This window comes from Podarcis pityusensis (genome assembly GCF_964106645.2).
Source record: "Podarcis pityusensis genome assembly, chromosome: 17".
NCBI classification, from domain to species: domain Eukaryota; kingdom Metazoa; phylum Chordata; class Lepidosauria; order Squamata; family Lacertidae; genus Podarcis; species Podarcis pityusensis.
In genome coordinates this window covers 6,762,619-6,782,834 of record NC_138042.1, presented here as the reverse complement: position 1 = coordinate 6,782,834, position 20,216 = coordinate 6,762,619, and the positions used below count along the sequence as shown (strand labels likewise).

Below are 20,216 nucleotides of genomic sequence, written 5' to 3'. Positions count from 1 at the left end.
TTCCATAGAGATTTTTTCCCTTTTGTTATAATGATCTAATTTTTGACTTATTTATAGTGGGGTTTTTTCCTGTGTCTAGATCCACTCCAGATCTTACAGCATGGCCATTTCAAGAGGGGCTTGTTCCCCACAGCAGTACAGCAGCTGATTCCAGGGCATTTCTCTCTACTTGCCTTCAGCCAGCCAGCCCGTCCAAGATCATTCTGGCCTTTTTTTCAGCTATTGTGCCAAAGGCTCCAGACTCTTCCTGTGACATCATGCCCAGTTACCCTGGCAACCTTCCGAATCCCCAGTCTCTGTTCACACTTCAGGGCAGAAGAGCAGGACTGTTCTCTTGCCTTGCCAATGGCCCTGCATTGTTTCTTAAAGGCCCAAGCTTGGCCATGTTGTTCTGCATAGGCTAGTCCAGGAATTCCTCCACAACTTGTATTTTCCCTTCATATCCCAAATAATCAAAATCCTACCATTTATTAATTTCTACTATTCACGAATAGACCCTGTTACCTCATATCTGTAACAATACAATACAAATACAATAAAAATACAAAGGACCTGCCATACCTATGGACACATGTTGCTTTAGCCCAAATGCAACCCAGAGAATGGAAAACTGACTTGCAAATGTGTGCGGACTCTAAAACCAGCTCAGGTTCAAGAGGGCTTCACGAGTGAAACCCCAATCTATTGTGGCACAGAGACATCATTTACACAGAGAGGACAGGGAGGTCATCTCATCCACTGACCCATCCATGCCTCACCCACCAGCTGACGTTTCAACCCATATGCAATCATTGCACGTGAATAATTCCTTATGGGTCATCCGCATGTTTGACCAGCTTCATAAACTGGGTAGCTGTAATGGAAATGGCTCTTGATATTGAGAATGCACACCAAAGGCACAAATTCCCTAGTTTCAATAAAAGAAATTCAATTTTTAAAAATCCATGTTGATAACACAGCTGTCTCTTTATTATGACATTTTTTAAAAACAACAACCACCCAACAACAAATGTTCTAAAAATACAGGGATTTCCGTGTGATCTCATTGGGACAGGCGGTGGCGGGGGAATCTAAACTGGTCCATAGTCTAGTTCAGGGGTCAGCAAACTTTTTCAGCAGGGGGCTGGTCCACTGTCCTTCAGACCTTGTGTGGGGCTGGACTATATTTGGGGGTGGGGGGATGAACAAATTCCTATGCCCCACAAATAACCCAGTGATGCATTTTAAATAAAAGGACCCATTCTACTCATGTAAAAACACGCTGATTCCCAGACCATCCGAGGGCTGGATTTAGAAGGCAACTGGGCCAGATCCGGCCCCCGGGCCTTAGTTTGCCTACCCATGGTTTAGATCAGTGGTGGGGAACCTGTGGCTCTCTGGATGCAGCTGGACTGCAATTCGCAGCATCCCTGAACACTGACCACGTTGTCAGAAGTTGGAGTCCAGCAACATCTGGAAGGCCACAAGTTCCCCACATTTGGTCCAGATGGATACACCAAATGTCAGATGATGTGGTAGCAGGTTTTCATGCCCAGCATTGAAAGAAAGTGTGGTGAGCTCATTGGACATCAAAATCTTGGAAGTTTTTTTGTGTGTGTGATTTTTTGGCGGGGTGGGGGGGCAGACAGACACATTGTCTGGTAATCCTGCATCAGACCTACTTCATTTCATCTTATCATTTCTAAAGCCTTGGTACCCCTTGGTAGTCTGAAGCTTAATCCCTTCCTGCAACCAGCACTACCAAACTCAGCACCAAGGATTTGGGGCAAAGTGACTGGCTTTTCCAGTTCGGTGCCTGACATTGCTGTCATTTCAAAACCCACTTTGTCCTTGAAAAAACTCCCGGATGCTGCTCCCTGGCAGAAGGGTTGAGGTGACTCATCGGCTCGTCAGCCAAGACATGGGTAATGCTACAGACCGCCCAGCTGCAGCAGCCTCAGGAAGAAACCAAAGGGGAAAACCACCTTCCAGGAGGACTTCCACAGTGCTGCTTCAGCTGTTCTTGATTAAGGGTCAGGATGCTGTTATGTGGAAGTGCAATCCAAGGCCTGCACTTCTCTGATACAGGACAAAAACCCCTTCTTCCTTTGCCTGGACTCACCCAGGCATGCAAAAGCTTTGCGGACAGATGCTCTTGCGCTGTCCCTGCCAATCCCCCAAACAGGGCTTTTCTTCAGCTGCAAATCACCAGAACTTATTTCCGGCACCTCTCAGGTAGGTGCCATTGCCATGATAAGAGAACAAGGGAGGCATTGATGGTGAGTTCCGGCTCCTCTTTTTCTATAAAAACAGCACTGCCCACACATACCCAGTTAGAGCCTACATGGAAATTCTGTCCTTCATTGCTATGTCTCTTATACCCTGCCCCTCTTCCTAATTCAAACTTGCCCCTTCCTTGTTGCAGGGTGCTTGAGAGGTCAACATGCGTCTCTGTGACTCCTGGGAAAAGGGCAGAATACAAACTCAGATAAACGATCCAAATCGCTGCTTCTTACTTGTGTGAAGATGCAGTACAGTAGATGCTCAGGTTGCGAACATGATCCGTGCAGGAAGCACGTTCGCAATCCGCAGCGGTCACAACCCGCAGCGCTGTGTCTGCGCACACGCGGGTTGCGATTCAGCACTTCTGCGTATGTGCAAAGCACGATTTAGGGCTTCTGTGCATGCGCCAAAACCTGGAAGTAACCTGTTCCGGTATTTCCGGGTTCGGCGCAGTGCGCAACCCGAAATCACACAACCCGAAGCGTCTGTAACCCAAGTTATTACTGTAGTGGCATGTTTGAGCATTGCCAACATGGCTCTTAAGGAGCAAGCCAAGAACATTGGGTTAGTGTATTTCAGGCCCATCCAACTCCCAAGAGACTGTGATCTACTCACATTATAAAAATACTGGCTGTGATCTACCCATTGTTATTGACAAGCAAAGCTTTTGGGGGGGGGGAGGAATCTACTGCAATCTACCACAGACGTCTAGTGATCTACCGGTAGATCACGATCTACCTGTTGGACATGCCTGGTGTATTTGATTCCTGAAGAGCACCTGCTTCAAGTTAGGCTGATCTCCGTAAAGCCCTGTGGCTGATAAGGACAACTTGCCTATGCAACTTGCCAAGCTAGCTTCCCAAGAGCAGTATGTGGTGGAAGGAGGCTGTGTGTGTGTGTGTGTGTGTGTGTGTGTGTGTGTGTGTGTCTGTCTGTCTGTGTGTGTGTGTTGATTTCCTGCCTTCTTCCAAAACACTTTTCACACCGCTAGTTGTCTGCTACCACAGCCAAGTAGAAAAATGAGTAGCTACCACCTAGACATGTCCTTAGCCTGAGAATACGGAGAGTTAAACCAGTCAGGGACCATCACAAGTACAATCTTCTCCCTCCTCCCACATCTTTCTCAAGTGTTTAGCCAGACTTTCTCCCCTTGCATAAGAGAAGCTGGCCAGCAACAATACATCAAGTCTGGAGTGGAGTCAGCTGAATGTAGCTTCAACAAGATCCATGGGCATAGCCAGGATTTTTGTTGGGGGGGGGAGAGAGGAGTTGAGCTTTTGGGGGGAAATTGCCCCCCAAAGTTGTCGAGCTGTTTTTGAGAGATCACCTCAAAAGTTGTGGAGCTTCTGTTGGGCGGTGTGTGTGTGTGAAGAACCTTAGTTTCTTAAGCATTATTAATGCTTTTTGATACTTTTTGAGGATTTGCCGCCCCCCCAACTACACCCACGACCAGACCCTGCCTTGAAGCAGGTACATAAAAGAGCTGCCAGTGTTTAGGACCGGAAAGTGTTTTGGGAGGCAGACTTCCTTGCCACAAGACCCAGCTGCAGTCCAGCTTCTGCTGTTGGCCCGATTCCTCTGCTCAACTCCCTTTTATCATTTGCTAGCAAACTACCTATCTTTACGACAGACAAGGCGGATGAGGGCAGAGGGGTTGATGTAGGTTTCAGCATGTTCTGTGCACAAGCACACGCTGAAACCCCTGTGGGAGCCCTGTGCATGAAGGCCATGTCACCCTACAGTGAGGTAGAAGGCAGATTTTGCTTTTGCACACAGCACTTGTCTCCCATAGGTGTGAACAGCATTCATACACATATGAGAGAAAGAAGGGAATGAACTTTAGGAGTTGGAGTTAAATTAGCTCTCCGAAACTGGAAACTCTGTTCACTACATTTCCTAACCCCTCCCCCCCCCCAAAAAAACACCCCTCTTCTATAAGTCATTAAGATTTCTTTCAGGTTATCCCACGAGGGCTGGGAGAGGCAGACTTGCCAGTCCGCTCAGCAGATGAAAGGCTGGGCTAAACTTGAACTACAAAACATCAGTGTAAAGCCAGAAAGTAATCCCCCCCCCCTCTTACATGCTCACTCCCACCAAATGAAGATATGAAGGTGATTGCATTAACTTGCTTCCACCCATACCACTTAAAGCACTTACAAGCCTCTTTCCTGAGCCTGGTGTGCTTGTGTAAAAGACAGAAATGCAGTTTTAAATATGTGAGTGTATTAAGCTTTTAAAAATCAATTGACGACCATCTGAGAAGGTGGATTAAAAACCCTCATTTTAGCCTGTGCATCACCTGTGAACAGAAGCGTTCCATCTGGAGCGTATTTTTAGTTCTCTGCTTGCATGTCAACATTTAAAGCAGGAAAAGCATTAGCTTGCAAACAGTGGTAGTGAATTAACTGAAGCAAGGATAGATTCCCAAGTGATAATTAAAGTACTTTAAAATGCATGTGCCATTTTGGCTTTAGACTCCCTCGTGGTATGATTATTCTCCAGCATGAAACAAAGGTCAAAATTGCACCGCCACTGCCAAATGCCCACTGCTCTCAAAATCTATTAGGGCACCAGCCATTATGACAACATGGGCATAGCTGGGGGGGGGGGCAGGGGAGTGGCAGCTGCCCCCAGCAAATAAATAAATAAAAATACTTAACTAATGGAAGTTCTGCCCCCTACCCTGAAGCCTGCCCCTCCCCAACATAAATCCTAGCTACGCCCATGTATGACAATGTACCATATACAAAGTAGGACCCTCGTACCTACGGGACTGCCTCTCCCGGTATGCCCCACGGAGGACCTTAAGGTCCATAAACAGCAACACCCTAGAGGTCCCGGGCCCCAAGGAAGTTAGATTAGCCTCACCCAGGGCCAGGGCCTTTTCAACACTGGCTCCGGCCTTGTGGAACGCTCTGTCTCATGAGACCAGGGCCCTGCGGGATCTGATTTCTTTCCGCAGGGCCTGTAAGACAGAGTTGTTCCTCCTGGCCTTTGGCTTAGGATCAATTTGATTCCCTCCCCCTCTTTCTTTTTTCCTTTCTCCTCCTGTGAAGAGGCTGCATTTTAATGTTTTGATGTTGTATTTTAATTCTTGTTTTTTTAAGTTGTATTTTAATCAACTTGTTTTATTATTGGTTGTTAGCCGCTCTAAGCCTGGTCTTGGCTGGGGAGGGCGGGGTATAAATAAAAATTATTATTATTATTATTATTATTATTATTATTATTATTATTATATGGGCAGAGGGCTTGGGGTGGGGAGTCCCAGATCTGCTGTGGATCCTCCAACCATGTCTTTTGCTGCTCAGTCTGAGAACCAACTACATGTAGAGCCAGCATTTCCTAACTTTCACTCACTTAGCTCCACCCTTGTTTTGAAGCTGGGCATGACCTGTAAGAGTAGGCTTTCAGCTATTTTCTAGCCCACCCCACTTTCACACAGGGTTCCCTGTCCCTCTGGTGCAACAACTATTATGGGTGGCTATAAATGACATTTCCTTAAGTACTTAATGCCCAAGACATGCCTTTCACCATTGGGTTGTTTGTACTGTCCCAGTAAGAAGGTTTTAAGGAGATATTTAAGGAGATTATGGCCGTGTTCTCCCCTCCACACACACTGGACCAGGCACCCTAGACAAATGGCATCCTGTTTCATGGAATACAACCATGATAGGTTAAAAGGTAAAGGGACCCCTGACCATTAGGTCCAGTCGTGGCTGACTCTGGGGTTGCGGCACTCGTCTCGCTTTATTGGCCGAGGGAGCCGGCGTACAGCTTCCGGGTCATGTGGCCAGCATGACTAAGCCGCTTCTGGCGAACCAGAGCAGCGCACGGAAACGCCGTTTACCTTCCCGCCAGAGTGGTCCCTATTTATCTACTTGCACTTTGATGGCTTTGGAACTGCTAGGTGGGTAGGAGCAGGGACCGAGCAATGGGAGATCACCCTGTCGCGGGGATTTGAACCGCCGACCTTCTGATCGACAAGTCCTAGGCTCTGTGGTTTAACCCACAGCGCCACCCGCATACAACCATGATAGGTTACCACATGCTAAATTGTGGCCTAGTGCTTCCAAATAGCAGGTGATGTAGTCAAACTATGCCTGGACTGTATCATGTCAGATGAAAGGCGATGGAATAGCAAGAGATACATATGCAATAGATAAAATTCCCAGGAAACAGCAAATTAGCATGCCAGGAAGCAGGATCCTAGCTCACCTTTCCCTCTGACTTGCCAATTTTATATGTGCAGGAATTTCTGCCCCCGTGGGGAACTTTTCTGTTGTGTGAAACGTCCACCTGCAGTCTAAAGTGGTATGTATGGTCCACAGCACAGGTTTACCAACTCAATTGCTCTTCATGAGAACTTGGGCCTGTGCTTCAGTCTCTTACCAGAGGCTGCTAATAGCTCAGTCCACCTTCAAGAACGAGTGTTAGTGGCCGTGCTCAGAGACGGAAGTGGGGGCAGGGTTTGTGGGCAGTCCCATGTTTTCACAAGATGGAGTTCTTACATGTGTGAGAACTTACACCAGAGTGTCAAGAAGCTCCTTCCCCACTTCTCTTGGCTGCAAGGTCGGCCTGACACATTTTAATCACCTAGGGGTGTCCCATTTTCCCTTGCCATGCTAGTGCATTCTGAGGCCCAGTTTCTCTGGCCTCTTCCATTCCAAACCTACAAGCTCATTCTCTCTCCACCCCCTCTGCCCCAGGATCACGTGTCCCAAACATCTTCCTCAATTGCTTTGATTTCATCTTTTTCTCCCCTCAGCAAAGCTACCAATCCCTCCCCTCCTGCTTCCCATCACACATTTCCTCAAAGCTGCATATAGCGGAACCACAAAAGGGGGGGGTGGGAAGAGAAGAGAAGAGACATGAAAAGGGGAACAGAAGTGGCATCCTCGTCATCTCTGGCAGCCAATCCACTGCGCCTCAGAGCTATCTCCATAGCAACAAGAGTCTCCTTAGCAACTGCCCCAATTTTCAGACCAGAGGACCGGGTCTCTGGGAAATCCTCCAAACGCAAGACAAAGTGGAGGATAGAATCCCTTGGATTTAACCCATTATCTTTATATTATTTTAAACACATATGCCCCTACTGAACTTTGGGGGAAACAATCTCTTCAGATGCCCAAAATTCAGGCAGGCCGCGGCAAATGCCCTCACAATCTGAGACAGAGGAAGAAAAGCTTCCATTTCCCCTCTCTGCCCCCAAGCTGAAGGCTCTTTCCACCTAGGTAGCATTAACAACATCCTCTCTTTTTCCTTCTGTGCTGCTTCCCACATCTGCCTCATTCATATGCAGGCAGGCAGGTTTGTGGTATGGCAAGAAGGCCAGATGGCTGCTGTTGTGTCTCCCACCCAGTTCTGGGCACCACAGTTTAAGAAGGGCATTGACAAGCTGGAATGTGTGCAGAGAAAGGTGACCAAGATGATCAAGGGTCTGGAAGCCAAGCCTTATGAGGAATGGTTGAAAGAGCCGGGGATGCTTAGCCTGGAAAAGGGGAGACTGAGACGAGATATCTTCAAATATCTAAAGGGCTGTCATGTGGAGCTTGTTTTCTCCTGCTCTGGAGGGTAGAACCTGAACCAATGGCTTCAAGTTACAAGAAAGGAGATTCCAACTAAACACCAGGAAGAACTTTCTGGCAGTAAGGGCTGTTCAGCAGTGCAACAGACTCCTACGAGAAGTGGTGGACTCTCGTTCCTTGAAGGTTTCTAAGCAGAGGTTGGATAGCCATCTGTCATGTACGATCTAGTCGAGATTCCTGCATTGCAGGGGGTTGGATTGTACAAATCATCTGGCCCTTCCTTCCACCCCATTCTTTGTTTTCCTAAGTAGGTTAGACCCCTGCAATACCATGACTGCACTTTCATAAATTGTGGGTTAACAACGCACTCGGTTGTAGAGTTGCTCCAGGGTAGTGTGGGGAAATTTAAAATGGCAGGTTGTAGCTGAGCACCAAGGGGACTCAGATTAAGTGTCAGGGCCCCTGACTGGGTCCTGCATAAGGGGGTCAGTTGCTGACCCTGGGCCTGAACCTGGCAGTACAAATATCTGAAGTATCTGAAGACTGGCCACGCTTGAATATACCAAGAGTATGAGACTTCATTAGGCATGTGCATGAGGGTGAGAGGGGTGATATTATCCCACCCCACTTTTTTTGTGTAGAAAGGACAACACTGGTTTTTAGAACTTGCTCAACTTCGAAGAGAGGCATGTGCAGGTCAAGGTAAATGAGAAACACAACTGAAGCAGAAACATGACCCCTAGCTTTGCGGATACCACTGGTTTGGATGTGAAGTTTGCTTTGCTCCTAATCAACCATGATTTGTAGCTAAGGTTTGCTCCTGGCCTGCTGACGGTGGTTTGTTGAGAGTGAAACAAACCATAATGTTCTGTGTTCAGACATAAAACAGGGATTATGGTTTTTGCTTTTATGGGCGAGCGGGGAGAAGACGCTCCAATCTGGTTTTTACCAGGAGTACACCTTCTACTGGGATGCAGGTGGCGCTGTGGGTTAAACCACAGAGCCTAGGACTTGCTGATCAGAAGGTCGTTGGTTTGAATCCCTGTGACGGGGTGAGCTCCCGTTGTTCAGTCCCTGCTGCTGCCAACCTAGCAGTTTGAAAGCACGTCAAAGTGCAAGTAGATAAATAGGTACCGCTCCAGCGGGAAGGTAAATGGCGTTTCTGTGCACTGCTCTGGTTCGCCAGAAGTGGCTTAGTCATGCTGGCCACATGACCCAGCAGCCAATAAAGCGAGATGAGCGCCGCAACCCCAGAGTCGTCCGTGACTGGACCTAATGGTCAGGGGTCCCTTTACCTTTACACCTTTTACTATAGACTGAAACCATGCTGTGGGAAATGGGCTGCTGACTGAAGCCTGAATGCTTTCCGTCTTGATGAAGAAGGAAAGCAGCAACACTTCACAGATAAAGACAAAAAGTCAGTGAAATAAAGAATCACCTAGACAATCTGAATTATTTTAACTCAGCAGAGTTAAGACAGCATTTTATCCAAGGAATTCCAGAGGCAGAGGATTCTACACCCATTAAGGGTTGCAGACTGATCTCTGTTATAAGGAGTAACCTATGGGGAAGCTCTCCTTTACAAGCCCCACTGAAATGAACAGGAAGAACTGCACAGTAATGCTCTTGCACACTTCCCATTCATGCCAATGCAAACATCCTGACAGATTGCGTCCCATATTAATTAGAGAAGGGAGTGTGGGTGGAGGTAACTAACAGCTGAGTTTTCTACCTCAGGCATCAAAATGAATTAGAAACTTAGTAGGGAAATCTCAGAAATAATAGCTGACATACTTGAAAATTCATGGGAAACATATCTGGCCCTTCAAGTTGGAAGAGAAGTACAACAACAAGTATCTTTTAAAATGGGGAAGGGAGAACAACTTTTGGAATTATGCACCTGCAAGCATCAATGCTGGGAAAGATATTACAATAAGTAAGTTCATAAACGTTTTGAAGAAAATGAGGTATGAACAACCAGCTTACAACCTTTTCTTGTTGTTAAAGTACAGATCCTACACCGTCCTAACTTCCTGCTTTGAAAAATAAATGATTTAGCAGGCAAGGAACACCTGGCAGGTACATATTGGCGCAAGGCTTTGGAGGCCTTAGTCCTTCATGAGAGCCATGCATGGAAGTCTGGAATAAATGAACCAGAAGAAACTATCTTAAAATGAATATGCAAATTGGTGGAGAAATCACATATGGCTCAAGATCAGATTGGAAGGAGGCTTGATACGAGTACAGCTATCAGTTCTGTAAATGACACAAATTTGTGGTGAACAACGAACAGTCTAGAGTGGGGATAGAGGACGTGTGGCCCTTCAGCTGTTGCTAGATTCCAGCTCCCATCAGTCCCAGATAGCACAGCCAAGGGTCAGGGCTTGGCTCCACTGCCCCAGCCTAGAGGATAAGTTAAAAATTAAAAGTTCTCAAAAACTGAAGAGCTGGGCACATAGACATGAAATCAAGTTTTTTCAAAGACAAATGCAAAGTGTTCTGTATAGGTACGAAAAACAAAATGCACCATTGTAAGAGAGGAATCTGACTAGGAAGCAACGCTTCTGATAAGGTTGTAAGAGTCACATTTGATAACAAAATGAACCTGAGTCAGCTGAGGCCAGTAAACCTTCATCAGAATCAAGTGGTCAGGCTTACCAAGAGGGGGAGAAGCGCTCAGCATGGCTTTCTCATCAACATCTTTATTTTGTAGAAGTGTATTCAAAAACACAACCACTCACTCTGGTGCTGCCTGAAGTAATCTAGTCCAGGAAAAACCTGTACAATTTGATGCTTCTGAAAGTATAAACTGCCCCAAAGTGGAGTTTTGTGAAATACAAAGTGCCAATGCCCTCCTTATAGGCTCTGTTCATAACAGCGCTATTTCCAAGACTAGGGAAGCTTTAATACTGGTATTTTCAATGCTGGTATGATTTTATTTGAAGGTCTCTGCTCTGGGCATGACTCAAGAAAGTTATTGATGAGCCGGAAAGGAACTAGGTATGAAAGAACTAGAGAAAATCAAATCAAATACAATTAAAATATTAGTAATTGTCTCCCAATACTAGAAAGGTAGGTTGGGGATTGATTCTGCATTCTTTTCTAGTAAGTCAATGAGGTTTACTTCTAAGTGAACAGGTTCAGGATTGTATTATTACGGCATTAAGTAGGCAGTCCGTTTAAATCCCACTTGTGCCACATTTAAGCTGTTTGGGGGAGGAAGGATACCCCTGACTCAAAGACAACAACCATTAAAAAGTACCATATTTTTTGCTCTATAAGACTCACTTTTTCCCTCCTAAAAAGTAAGGGGAAATGTGTGTGCGTCTTATGGAGCGAATGCAGGCTGCACAGCTATCCCAGAAGCCAGAACAGCAAGAGGGATTGCTGCTTTCACTGCGCAGTGATCCCTCTTGCTGTTCTGGCTTCTGAGATTCAGAATATTTTTTTTCTTGTTTTCTTCCTCCAAAAACTAGGTGCGCCTTGTGGTCTGGTGCATCTTATAGAGCGAAAAATACGGTAACTGGTGAGGGTGAAGGGTGGAATACATATGTGGGAGATGTAATGCTATTCCCAGCCTTCTTGTTTTTAAAAAGCCTTGGGCACAAAAAAATGGAAGTGCTCAGTCTATACAAAGGGATTTCCAAAGATGCTCAAACTGGCAAGCATCAACAGCCAAGTCTGGGAGAAGCTCTTTTCTGTTTCATCTCTGTGGGGATATTCCTGGAAGTCTTAAAGTCAAGTGGGAAAGCTGATTGCCTCTATGTATTGTGGGGGGACTGATCTAGAGTCTTCTCTTGAGCATTACTTTCCAATGCAATTCTCTTTTGCAGGTTGAGTACCACTTAAGATGGCAACATGTGCCTGAGAAGGGCAGTTATGTCATTAGTGACATCACCAGCACTATGCAGTACGAAAGATTCCATCAACAGTGTCTCCGGAAATTTTTATACATCACTTGGGAAGACAGGCGAACTAATACCAGTGTACTGGAAGAAGCAAAGATCACCAGTGTTGAAACAATGATTCTTCAACATCAACTTCATAGGACTGGTCATGTTGTGCCTGATTGTCGTCTTCCAAAGCAACTACTCTATTTCAAACTTAAAAATGGAAAGCGTAATGCTGGTGATCAACAAAAGAGGTTTAAAGAGTGTCTCAAGGCAAAATTTTAAAAATGTAGTATAAACACCAACAATTGGAAACACTTGCCTGCAAGCACTCCATTTGGAGAACAGCCTTTACCAAATGTGTCATGGGCTTTGAAGACACTCAAACTCAGGACAGAAGGGAGAAACGTACTAAGAGGAAGGCACGCTTGGCAAATCCACACCGTGATCAACTCCCACTTGGAAACCTATGTCCCCACTGTGGAAGGATGTGTGGATCCAGAATTGGCCTCCACAGTCACTTACAGACTCATTGTTAAAACCGTGTTTATGGAAGACAATCTTACTCAGCTACGAGTGATAGCCAAAGAAGAAAGTATGTAGTATGTACCCCCTTCCCCTGCTGCTGCCCCAGATGCTTATGTAGCCATATCCTAGAGAACACTCCAAAACACAACAAAATCTGGAAAGATAATCTCAATTTCCCAATATGCCACACTTTCCCAATATATTGCAGATCTAGGGCTAGGCAAATTGCGGTTCCTCTGAAACAGCAGCTCTTCCTTAAGAGTCAATATCTAGGTCCCATGTACCAAATGGGCAAAGCTGTGCTTCTGCTGCCCTATAAAACAATCATTTAGAAAGCTTCTTAAGCAAAACACTAGGAAATACAGCTTACTCATTGTCTTTGCTGGAGAAAAATATGCTATGACTTATTAAGAGAGGAAAGGCATGTGTAGCCAATTTCTGAAATCACCCAACCTTGGAATGCCAGAAGTGTCCAGGGCAACCTCCTTCAAACTGGTGCTTTTCCAGATGTTGCTGGACTAGAACTCCCATTACCCCTGACCACTGGTCATGTTGGCTAGTGGGAGTCCAACACATCTGGAGGGCACCAGTTTTGTGTAAGCTGGAGAGTAGAGGTGGGCAGACTATCCTCTTTCTTTTTAACAAGATCACCCAACTGAAGCCAAATATCTGCAAAGCGGTTCAGCGGGGCAAACGTAAAGTTCAGAATTAAAGAAGGGTAAAAGGATGCCTCTGAGCACATGCTCGTCTCAGGAATTTGCTTTTGTCTCAGTCTTCTCACACAAAACCCCACTCCAAGTGTTCTTCATTTCAGCAGCCAAAGAGAGAGACTTATAGTTGTTGCTACGGTTGAACAGAAACCTTCACTGATTTACAAGTTACCCAGAGATCAACTCTTGTCCATCCCTGGTGTAGAGCCCAGTATCTCAGAGTAGATCAGAGCAGGCTGAAATACCTGGCACATCTAGTTTGCATGGGTAGCAAGTGCCGAAGGTGCATTCCTGGCCCCAGCAATCAGAGAATAGCGTCCAGTATTCTTTAGCGGCCAGGCAGCCCAGGACATCTTGCTGTCCAAACAGCTATGCCAACACTATGACTTCCAAACGTTGCCCTCTGTCTCTTGGGAATATTTCAGAGTGCAACATCCTGTCTGAGGGCAGGGGGTTGGATAAGCGGCATGCAACGTCCCAGTTCCATGTAAACTACCCATAGTGGGCCATCTTGTAATCAGGGGTGATGGGTATATGGGGCGCAAGGGGCTCCAGCCCTCCAATATTTGGGGGCAGGGGTCTGTGCCACCCCCAATATTTAGGAGGTCACCAGGTGGGGGCTGGGAAGAGGGAGGGCAATCATTGCCTTCACTTGTCCCAGCTTCCACCTGGCAGCCCAGGAACCTAGGAGCTGGGCAGCAGCTGGGGCGAGCAAGCCTAAAGAACGCCTTCCGCACATGTGTCAGGAGGTATCACGTGACGTGTCACGTGGCCACACCCCCTCAATGTGGGGGAGCAAGTCGGTGCCCCTCCTTGCAATTATTAATTTATTAAATAGCTCTCATAGGAGAGTGTTGTTTGTGAATACAGTGGTATCTTGGGTTAAGAACTTAATTTGTTCTGGAGGTCCATTCTTAACCTGAAACTGTTCTTAACCTGAAGCACCACTTTAGCTAATGGGGCCTCCCGCTGCTGCTGTGCCGCCGCTGCGCGATTTCTGTTCTCATCCTGCAGCAACTGTTCTCATCCTGAGGTACTATTTCTGGGTTAGCGGAGTCTGCAACCTGAAGTGCGGAGTCTGTAACCTGAAGTGTCTGTAACCCGAGGTACCACTGTAGAAGGCAAAGGAACACTAGTCCCCAAACATCGATGGTGTGTAAAGAGAGACAGGTGCCAACACCAACAAGCCTATATCACATCCCAAATCTCTGGCTTGGCAGATGAGGGAAAATGCTCTGTGCCAATCCAAGCCTTTGGCATGGTTCCTCTCTACTACCGTTACTACTGCCCACCATCAGATCAGGTGGTGATCTGAGCTCAGTTTCAGCCTATCCTCTATCAAGCTGGCCCTGCAGTAGGAGCAGACAGCCTTGAAGGAAGTGTGCATGTGTGTGCATGCAGGTACATACTCTCTCTCTAACAGCCCAAACCACAGTGGTTGGTTGGCATCCGCCTGTCTCAATCTGTCAGAACAAAGAGGGAAGGGGGCAGGAGATCGAGGGAGGCTTGGGAGTCATGGGTGGGCAGGCGGCCATTGCCCAGTTTTTAAAAAACTCTGCGCATTTATGTTTCACAGGGTGCGAAAGAAGGGCTTTGTACCTTGCCCGGCAGAGAAACTATGTGCCTTGCACACCTCCTGGGCAATGGCCGCCCACCCGCAACTCCCGAGCCTCCCCCATCAGTCAAAACAAACGGGGAAGGGAGCAGGAGATCTGTACCGCCGGACCTCCCCAGTTCCCCTTCGGCAGTGGCAGCGGCAACAGCCCGGAGCCAGCCAGAGCCAACTGCGCTACCAGGCTGGCTCCGGGCTGCTGAGGCTGCCGCTGCCACGTTTCCCAGGGACAGATTTGCAAACCTGGGGACATTCCGGGGACGGAATTTGTCCGGGGACAGATCTGCCAATCCGGGGACTGTCCCCGGGAACCGGGGACGCCTGGTAACCCTAAGATAAGTCAGCTGGGCAGCCAAGGTTTAGTTACAGTGGTACCTCTGGCTGCGAACGGGATCCGTTCCGCAGCCCCGTTCGCAACATGAGCAGAATGCAACCCACGTCTGCACATGCGCGGATCACGATTTGCTGCTTCTGCGCATGTGTGTGATGTCATTTTGAGCATCCGCGCATGCGTGAACTGTGAAACCCGGAAGTAACCCTTTCCTGTACTTCTGGGTCACCGTGTGACGCAACCTGAAAAGATTTAACCTGAAGCAAACGTAACAAGAGGTATGACTGTATTTGAAGGTTGTGTGCTGGCACACTAGAATACCGCAAGTCTTTAATTTTATAAGAAGCCAGCAACGGCTCAGCAGTTCCCCCTGAAACAATGCTATTCTTCCCTCCCCACATTCTGGTTATCATGCTGCAACTTGAATTGGGCCCTGAGTGACTAAACTGCAAAAACTAAGCAGTGCCCTGGTCAAGTTTTGACGGATCATTTGGAAAGACCTGAAGCATATCCCTTTGTGAACACAGCAGTTCTATTTCTCCTCCACTCATCATCACATATACAACCATCCCCTCCCCTTCCCTCTGAACCCCCCCAAACTGAGGAACGTTGAAAAAAACAAAAAGGAATCAAGGCTGCATTCTGCAAAGACTTCCACACCACATGGAATCCAATGAACATGCAGAAGGCATAAAATAACGGAGACACATAGCATACTGTATGCCTTTTCCACATGACTGCATGCCTTGACCCTCAGACAGGTATATACAGGGAGGTAGGAGCAGGGAGGGAAAACTCCCAGACAGAATAAGAGAGCACACACCTTATTTTGGGTTCTGCAGTCTGGTGGTGCTCATAGCAAGCTAGGTCAAAATTTACAGTAGAAAAACACAGTCCATTGTGTTAGAGGAAGAGAGGGATCTGGGGTGGGGTGGGGGGAAAACCTTGGTGTACACACTACCTGCAGATCAGCAAGTAGAAGCAGTCTTGAGAGGCCAATTTGATAAAAAGGAGTTGACACACACATAGAAGGGGACTTAGAGGTCAAAAGCAAGCAGGAGTTCCAAGAGGTTATTGATAAGTATGTTGGCAGTGACACTTCTTCCTGTTCCCCTATTTCTGGGGTGGGAAGAGATTTTGCTATAAACCAAGGAACTAGTGTGGTATATTGTGTTGGCCTCCAACCTCATGGAGGTCAAATCTAGCGGCACCGATGGAATTTTTCTGTTTTGGTATAAAGGGGCAGGGTTTCCAAAGAAAGGAGAGAAGGAAGGAAGGAGAAGAAGCAGTGGGAGAATTGAAAGACAGATATATACTGTTAAAAATTAAAAGCAAGCCCACGTCCCATATTACGACTTCATAGTAAAAGACAGGTACCAGCTATGGGATGCTGGAGACCAGAGGTGAAGTAGATGAAATGTTGAAAGAGCAGAGGATACTACAGGAGCTCACAACAAGCCGTAGCCGTTGGTGGGTGGGGGTCCTCACTTGACCCCCCCCCCCTCCACTGCCTGTGCCACTGCTGCTTAGAGGGTGGAAGTAGAGGGGAAGAAGCAAGGTGGCAATGGGGTCAGTGAGGGGCAAATGTGTCGGCAAAGCCAACCTGGTGCTCCTGCTGGTGTGTCGCTACCAGAGGTCACCACCCACTCCCACGAGGAACTGGATGCATAGACCCTGTTCTGAAACAGGCAAGTGGCTTTTTGTGATAAAAGGGGCTCTTTTAAAGATTTTTAGACCTCTTCACTTAAACCTTCAAATTGGAAGCAGAAGGCTTGGACATGTAACCAGAAGTGGGGCTCTTAACAGAGTGCAGAATATAAAGCACCAGACAAGAACTCAGCATTTCCAGCTCTGCTACAGACTCAGTGGCTAGAGCGTCTGCTTTGCATGTAGAAGATCTCAGGTTCAACCCTCGTCATCTCTGGGTAGGGCTGGGAAAGATTCCCTATCTAAAATGCTGTTGCCCGAAAACGATGGAGCAATGTTTGAGTGTAAGTTGTGGTTGTGAGCTTGTGAAATGTCCCGAGAACTAGAGAGAGACGGACAGAACTATTTCTTTCAGTCTATTGTTGAACGTTTCAGCTACCACAGAATGCCAGGGGACACCTTCCCACTTGCCGTCTTAAAAAAACACTGTTTTCAATTTCTTGAAAGAACTGAGCACTGCTGAAACCAGGCCACAAAACATGCCAGGCTCTATTGGATTCTGACTTTGGCGTCAAAATCAGCACCAGATCTAAAGGGAGGTTTTGGTTTTTCTTCCTGAGAGTCTGAACCCCTAATCACTGTGACTCAAGAGGAGTGGGAGTTTTTGTTTGGGGGGTGGGATATTCGCCATTAGCAATTCATCTGAAGCAGACAAGAACTGATGCCCAATTAGGCAGGGATGGGGAACCTGTGGCCAGTAGCAGTGTTAGAAATTAGCCAGGCATATTTTGTGACTGGCACAGGTTCAACTGTGACCACATGTAGATCTCTGGTTGCCAGATTGGCAACTGACAACTCCATCTGGCTGGCCTCTCCAGCTTTCTTAAGCAGGTAAGCAGAAGAGCATATTTATTGCATTTATGTCCCACCTTTTTCTTCGAGGAGTATATGGTTCCCCCTCTTCCTCAATTTATCCCTACAATGACCCTGTGAGGGAGGCTGTTACTGGTCCATGGTCACCCAGTGAGTTTCATGACTGAGTGGGGATTCGAACCCTGATCTCTCAGTTAATAGTCCGACACTCTAACCACTAGACCACACTGGCTTCCTAGAGTTCTGCTATGGGGCAGCTATATGAATTCAGTAGGTAAATAAATATGGAGAAATAAAGGTGACTTAGGGAAGAATCAGAAATGTTTTCTTTGAAGCTTGAATTTTTTTTATTCTGGATTGTTTTAATGTATTGTAAACCACTTTTGAGATTTTTTTCTTTGAAATATGAAGTGGTATAGAAATGAAATGACTAGCAACAACAACAACAAATCCACTCCAAAAAAAGGCACCTAGACATTCTGTTGTGGCGACCGTAACCTAGTTTTAAGGTGCCATTTGGCAATTAGTTTATATACCTGAGTTGCTAACATTGCATCAGTGACATTGCAGTCCAACAACACCAGGAGGGCTATGGGCTCTTCATCTGTGCATTGGGATCTGCCCACTCTAACAGCATTCCCTACCACACTGGCTTCATAGAACTGTAAAGTTGGAAGGCAACCCTGAGGGTCATCTAGTCCAACTCCCTGCAACGCAGGGGTCTTTTTGCCTAACGTGGGGCTAGAACCCACAACTCTAAGATCAAGAGTCTCATGTTCTACCGACTGAGATATCCCAGCAGGCTTGTTTACATCAAAGCTCTGTTTGCTCTCCACTATCTTACCTCCTTTCTGCAGCAGCTGCCATGTAAAGACAGTGTGTCAAGAGCAAGGGAAAATGGGAATTAAAAAGGCCCCAGCGAGGGCCAGTGTTGGCTCCTGGGTTGTCTGGAGGGCTAGCATTCAAACTGTGGCTTAGCCATGGACTTGAGCAAGTCCCCTTTTTAGCTTCAGGGGCCCAATGGCCAACCAATAAGAAGTTGACCTACATCAGGTGACGTGTTACAAGGAGAAACAAAGTGGTGTTTTCTGCCACCACCCATAAAATGGTACACATGTGAAAAGCAGTTTAGCAAACACTTCTACCCAAGTCTACACATATGCACACGCATACAGATTTCTGGCACGGTGCATTCTCATGCAGAACCACCATCCCAGCAAGGCTTATAGTCACATCCCATGAAAGCACACAATTCCACTGATGACCTTTGGTTCCCCTGAGGTACATGTGCAGGTACTCAAAGCCACATAGCCTCCTTCCTAGACTCACAACACCATTCTTAGGGTGACCTCTACAAAGCACAATGACATTCAACCCCCAAAGACCAACAGCTTCCGTCACGTAAGTGGCTACCTCTCGGAACCTACGCACAAGTCCCTGTGCAAAGTGCACACACTCTATTTCCAAGGCACAAATGCAAGAAAAGACACTGTCTGAAATTCACATCCAGTGAAACTGAGTAAGTTAATCAAGCCAGGGGAAACGAACAGCTTCCATGCACACCAATATTCCTTGTGACCTCTACAAGCACACTTGACACACAGTCCTGAAAATCCACAATTCTGCAGGGCAAGGCAGTCTTTCTAAAAAGCTGCATAACCTGAAATAAACAAAACTGATACAGAGTCCCATAAGTGCCTGCAGTTCCACAGACCCACACACTCACAAGGAGGCACCACCCAAAACCCCATGTTCCAGAGACAGGGATGTTCTTCAGGTAGCTGACCATGCCCTGCTCCATTGAGCTGGTCCATGCGACACATATAGACACAGGGCAGGAGACACATGATGTCAGGTCTCTCTTCCAAGGCTGACAAAATCAGAGCATCAGAGTCTACCAAGGCTGCACATCTCTCTAGCCACGGGGAGAACGGACAGTGCAGAAGTAGCGACAGCCCTAATGTTGACTTTGTAGGCAGGCAGGAAGGACACAGGCCTCCTCCAATATCTCTTGGCAGACACAGTACTCCACGCTCCCAGGACCGGGCTGTTGCAAGCAGCACTCCCAACTAGTCATGCCCATTTCTGACCTTGTCAGCATGCACACTGCATTAGGACCCTTGCAGCATCCAGGCATTAGCAACATTATGCAGGCAACAAAGCTTTGGCTACCGGACGTCTCTTGGTCGCCCTCAAACCTGCCTCAGCAAGCCACCCCAGTTGCCCGTGTGGTGGTGGGGTGTCAGATATTGCCCATCGCAAAGTTCTCTCCCCCACCCCACCCCCACAAAAACACATACTTCCCCCAATTTCATCCCTCCACACCCACCCACCCCAGGTATATCCAGATTACCTGGTCCCACCAGCCAACCAGCCATGGTTTCGCACAGGTCTCACAGAAAAAATCCACTAAGGGCATCTTCCGTTCTCCGCCAGTGGGCGGCAGAGGCTCTCTGGGTTACCCACCGACGTGGTCTTCCCTCTTTCCAGGTGAGCGGCCGATCTGTGGTGCCCCCTTTCCTTGGTGTTGGTAGGAAAGGAAGGGGTTAATCCCACAGAGCTGTTCCTTCCATGAGCGGGTTGGGGCCTGGCATGGCTCTTGCTGGCCAACCCGCCCTGCACAAGGACCCTCACATCTCTGCTGCTCCTCACTGATGCCCCCGCAAGGGGACCGTGGACCGGGGAGATGGGCAAGGCCTGAGAAAACCCCACCGTCTCTGGCTGTACTGCAGATGAGGAGGGAAATACCCACAGTGCAACGCTGCTGCTCCAGCTACGAGCAAAACACACAGCCCCTCTCTTCGGTGCACGGGAGGCAGAGGCAAAAAAAGAAGTCCA

General features: G+C 47.3%; 1 protein-coding gene across 6 annotated transcripts in view; it reads right to left on the bottom strand.

Moving 5' to 3' along the window:
• Positions 1-20,216, bottom strand: part of PDE4A (phosphodiesterase 4A) — a 353,439-nt gene that overhangs the window by 38,294 nt on the left and 294,929 nt on the right. The window contains exon 1 of one of the 6 annotated variants that reach the window (XM_080988123.1): positions 19,732-20,142. The exons of the other annotated variants lie outside the window; for them this stretch is intronic. Within the exon in view, the coding sequence (XP_080844249.1) occupies positions 19,732-19,797 (66 nt within the window). The 5' untranslated portion in view covers positions 19,798-20,142. Of the gene's footprint in view, positions 1-19,731; positions 20,143-20,216 lie in introns of those variants that run through there. 6 annotated transcript variants of the gene reach the window in all.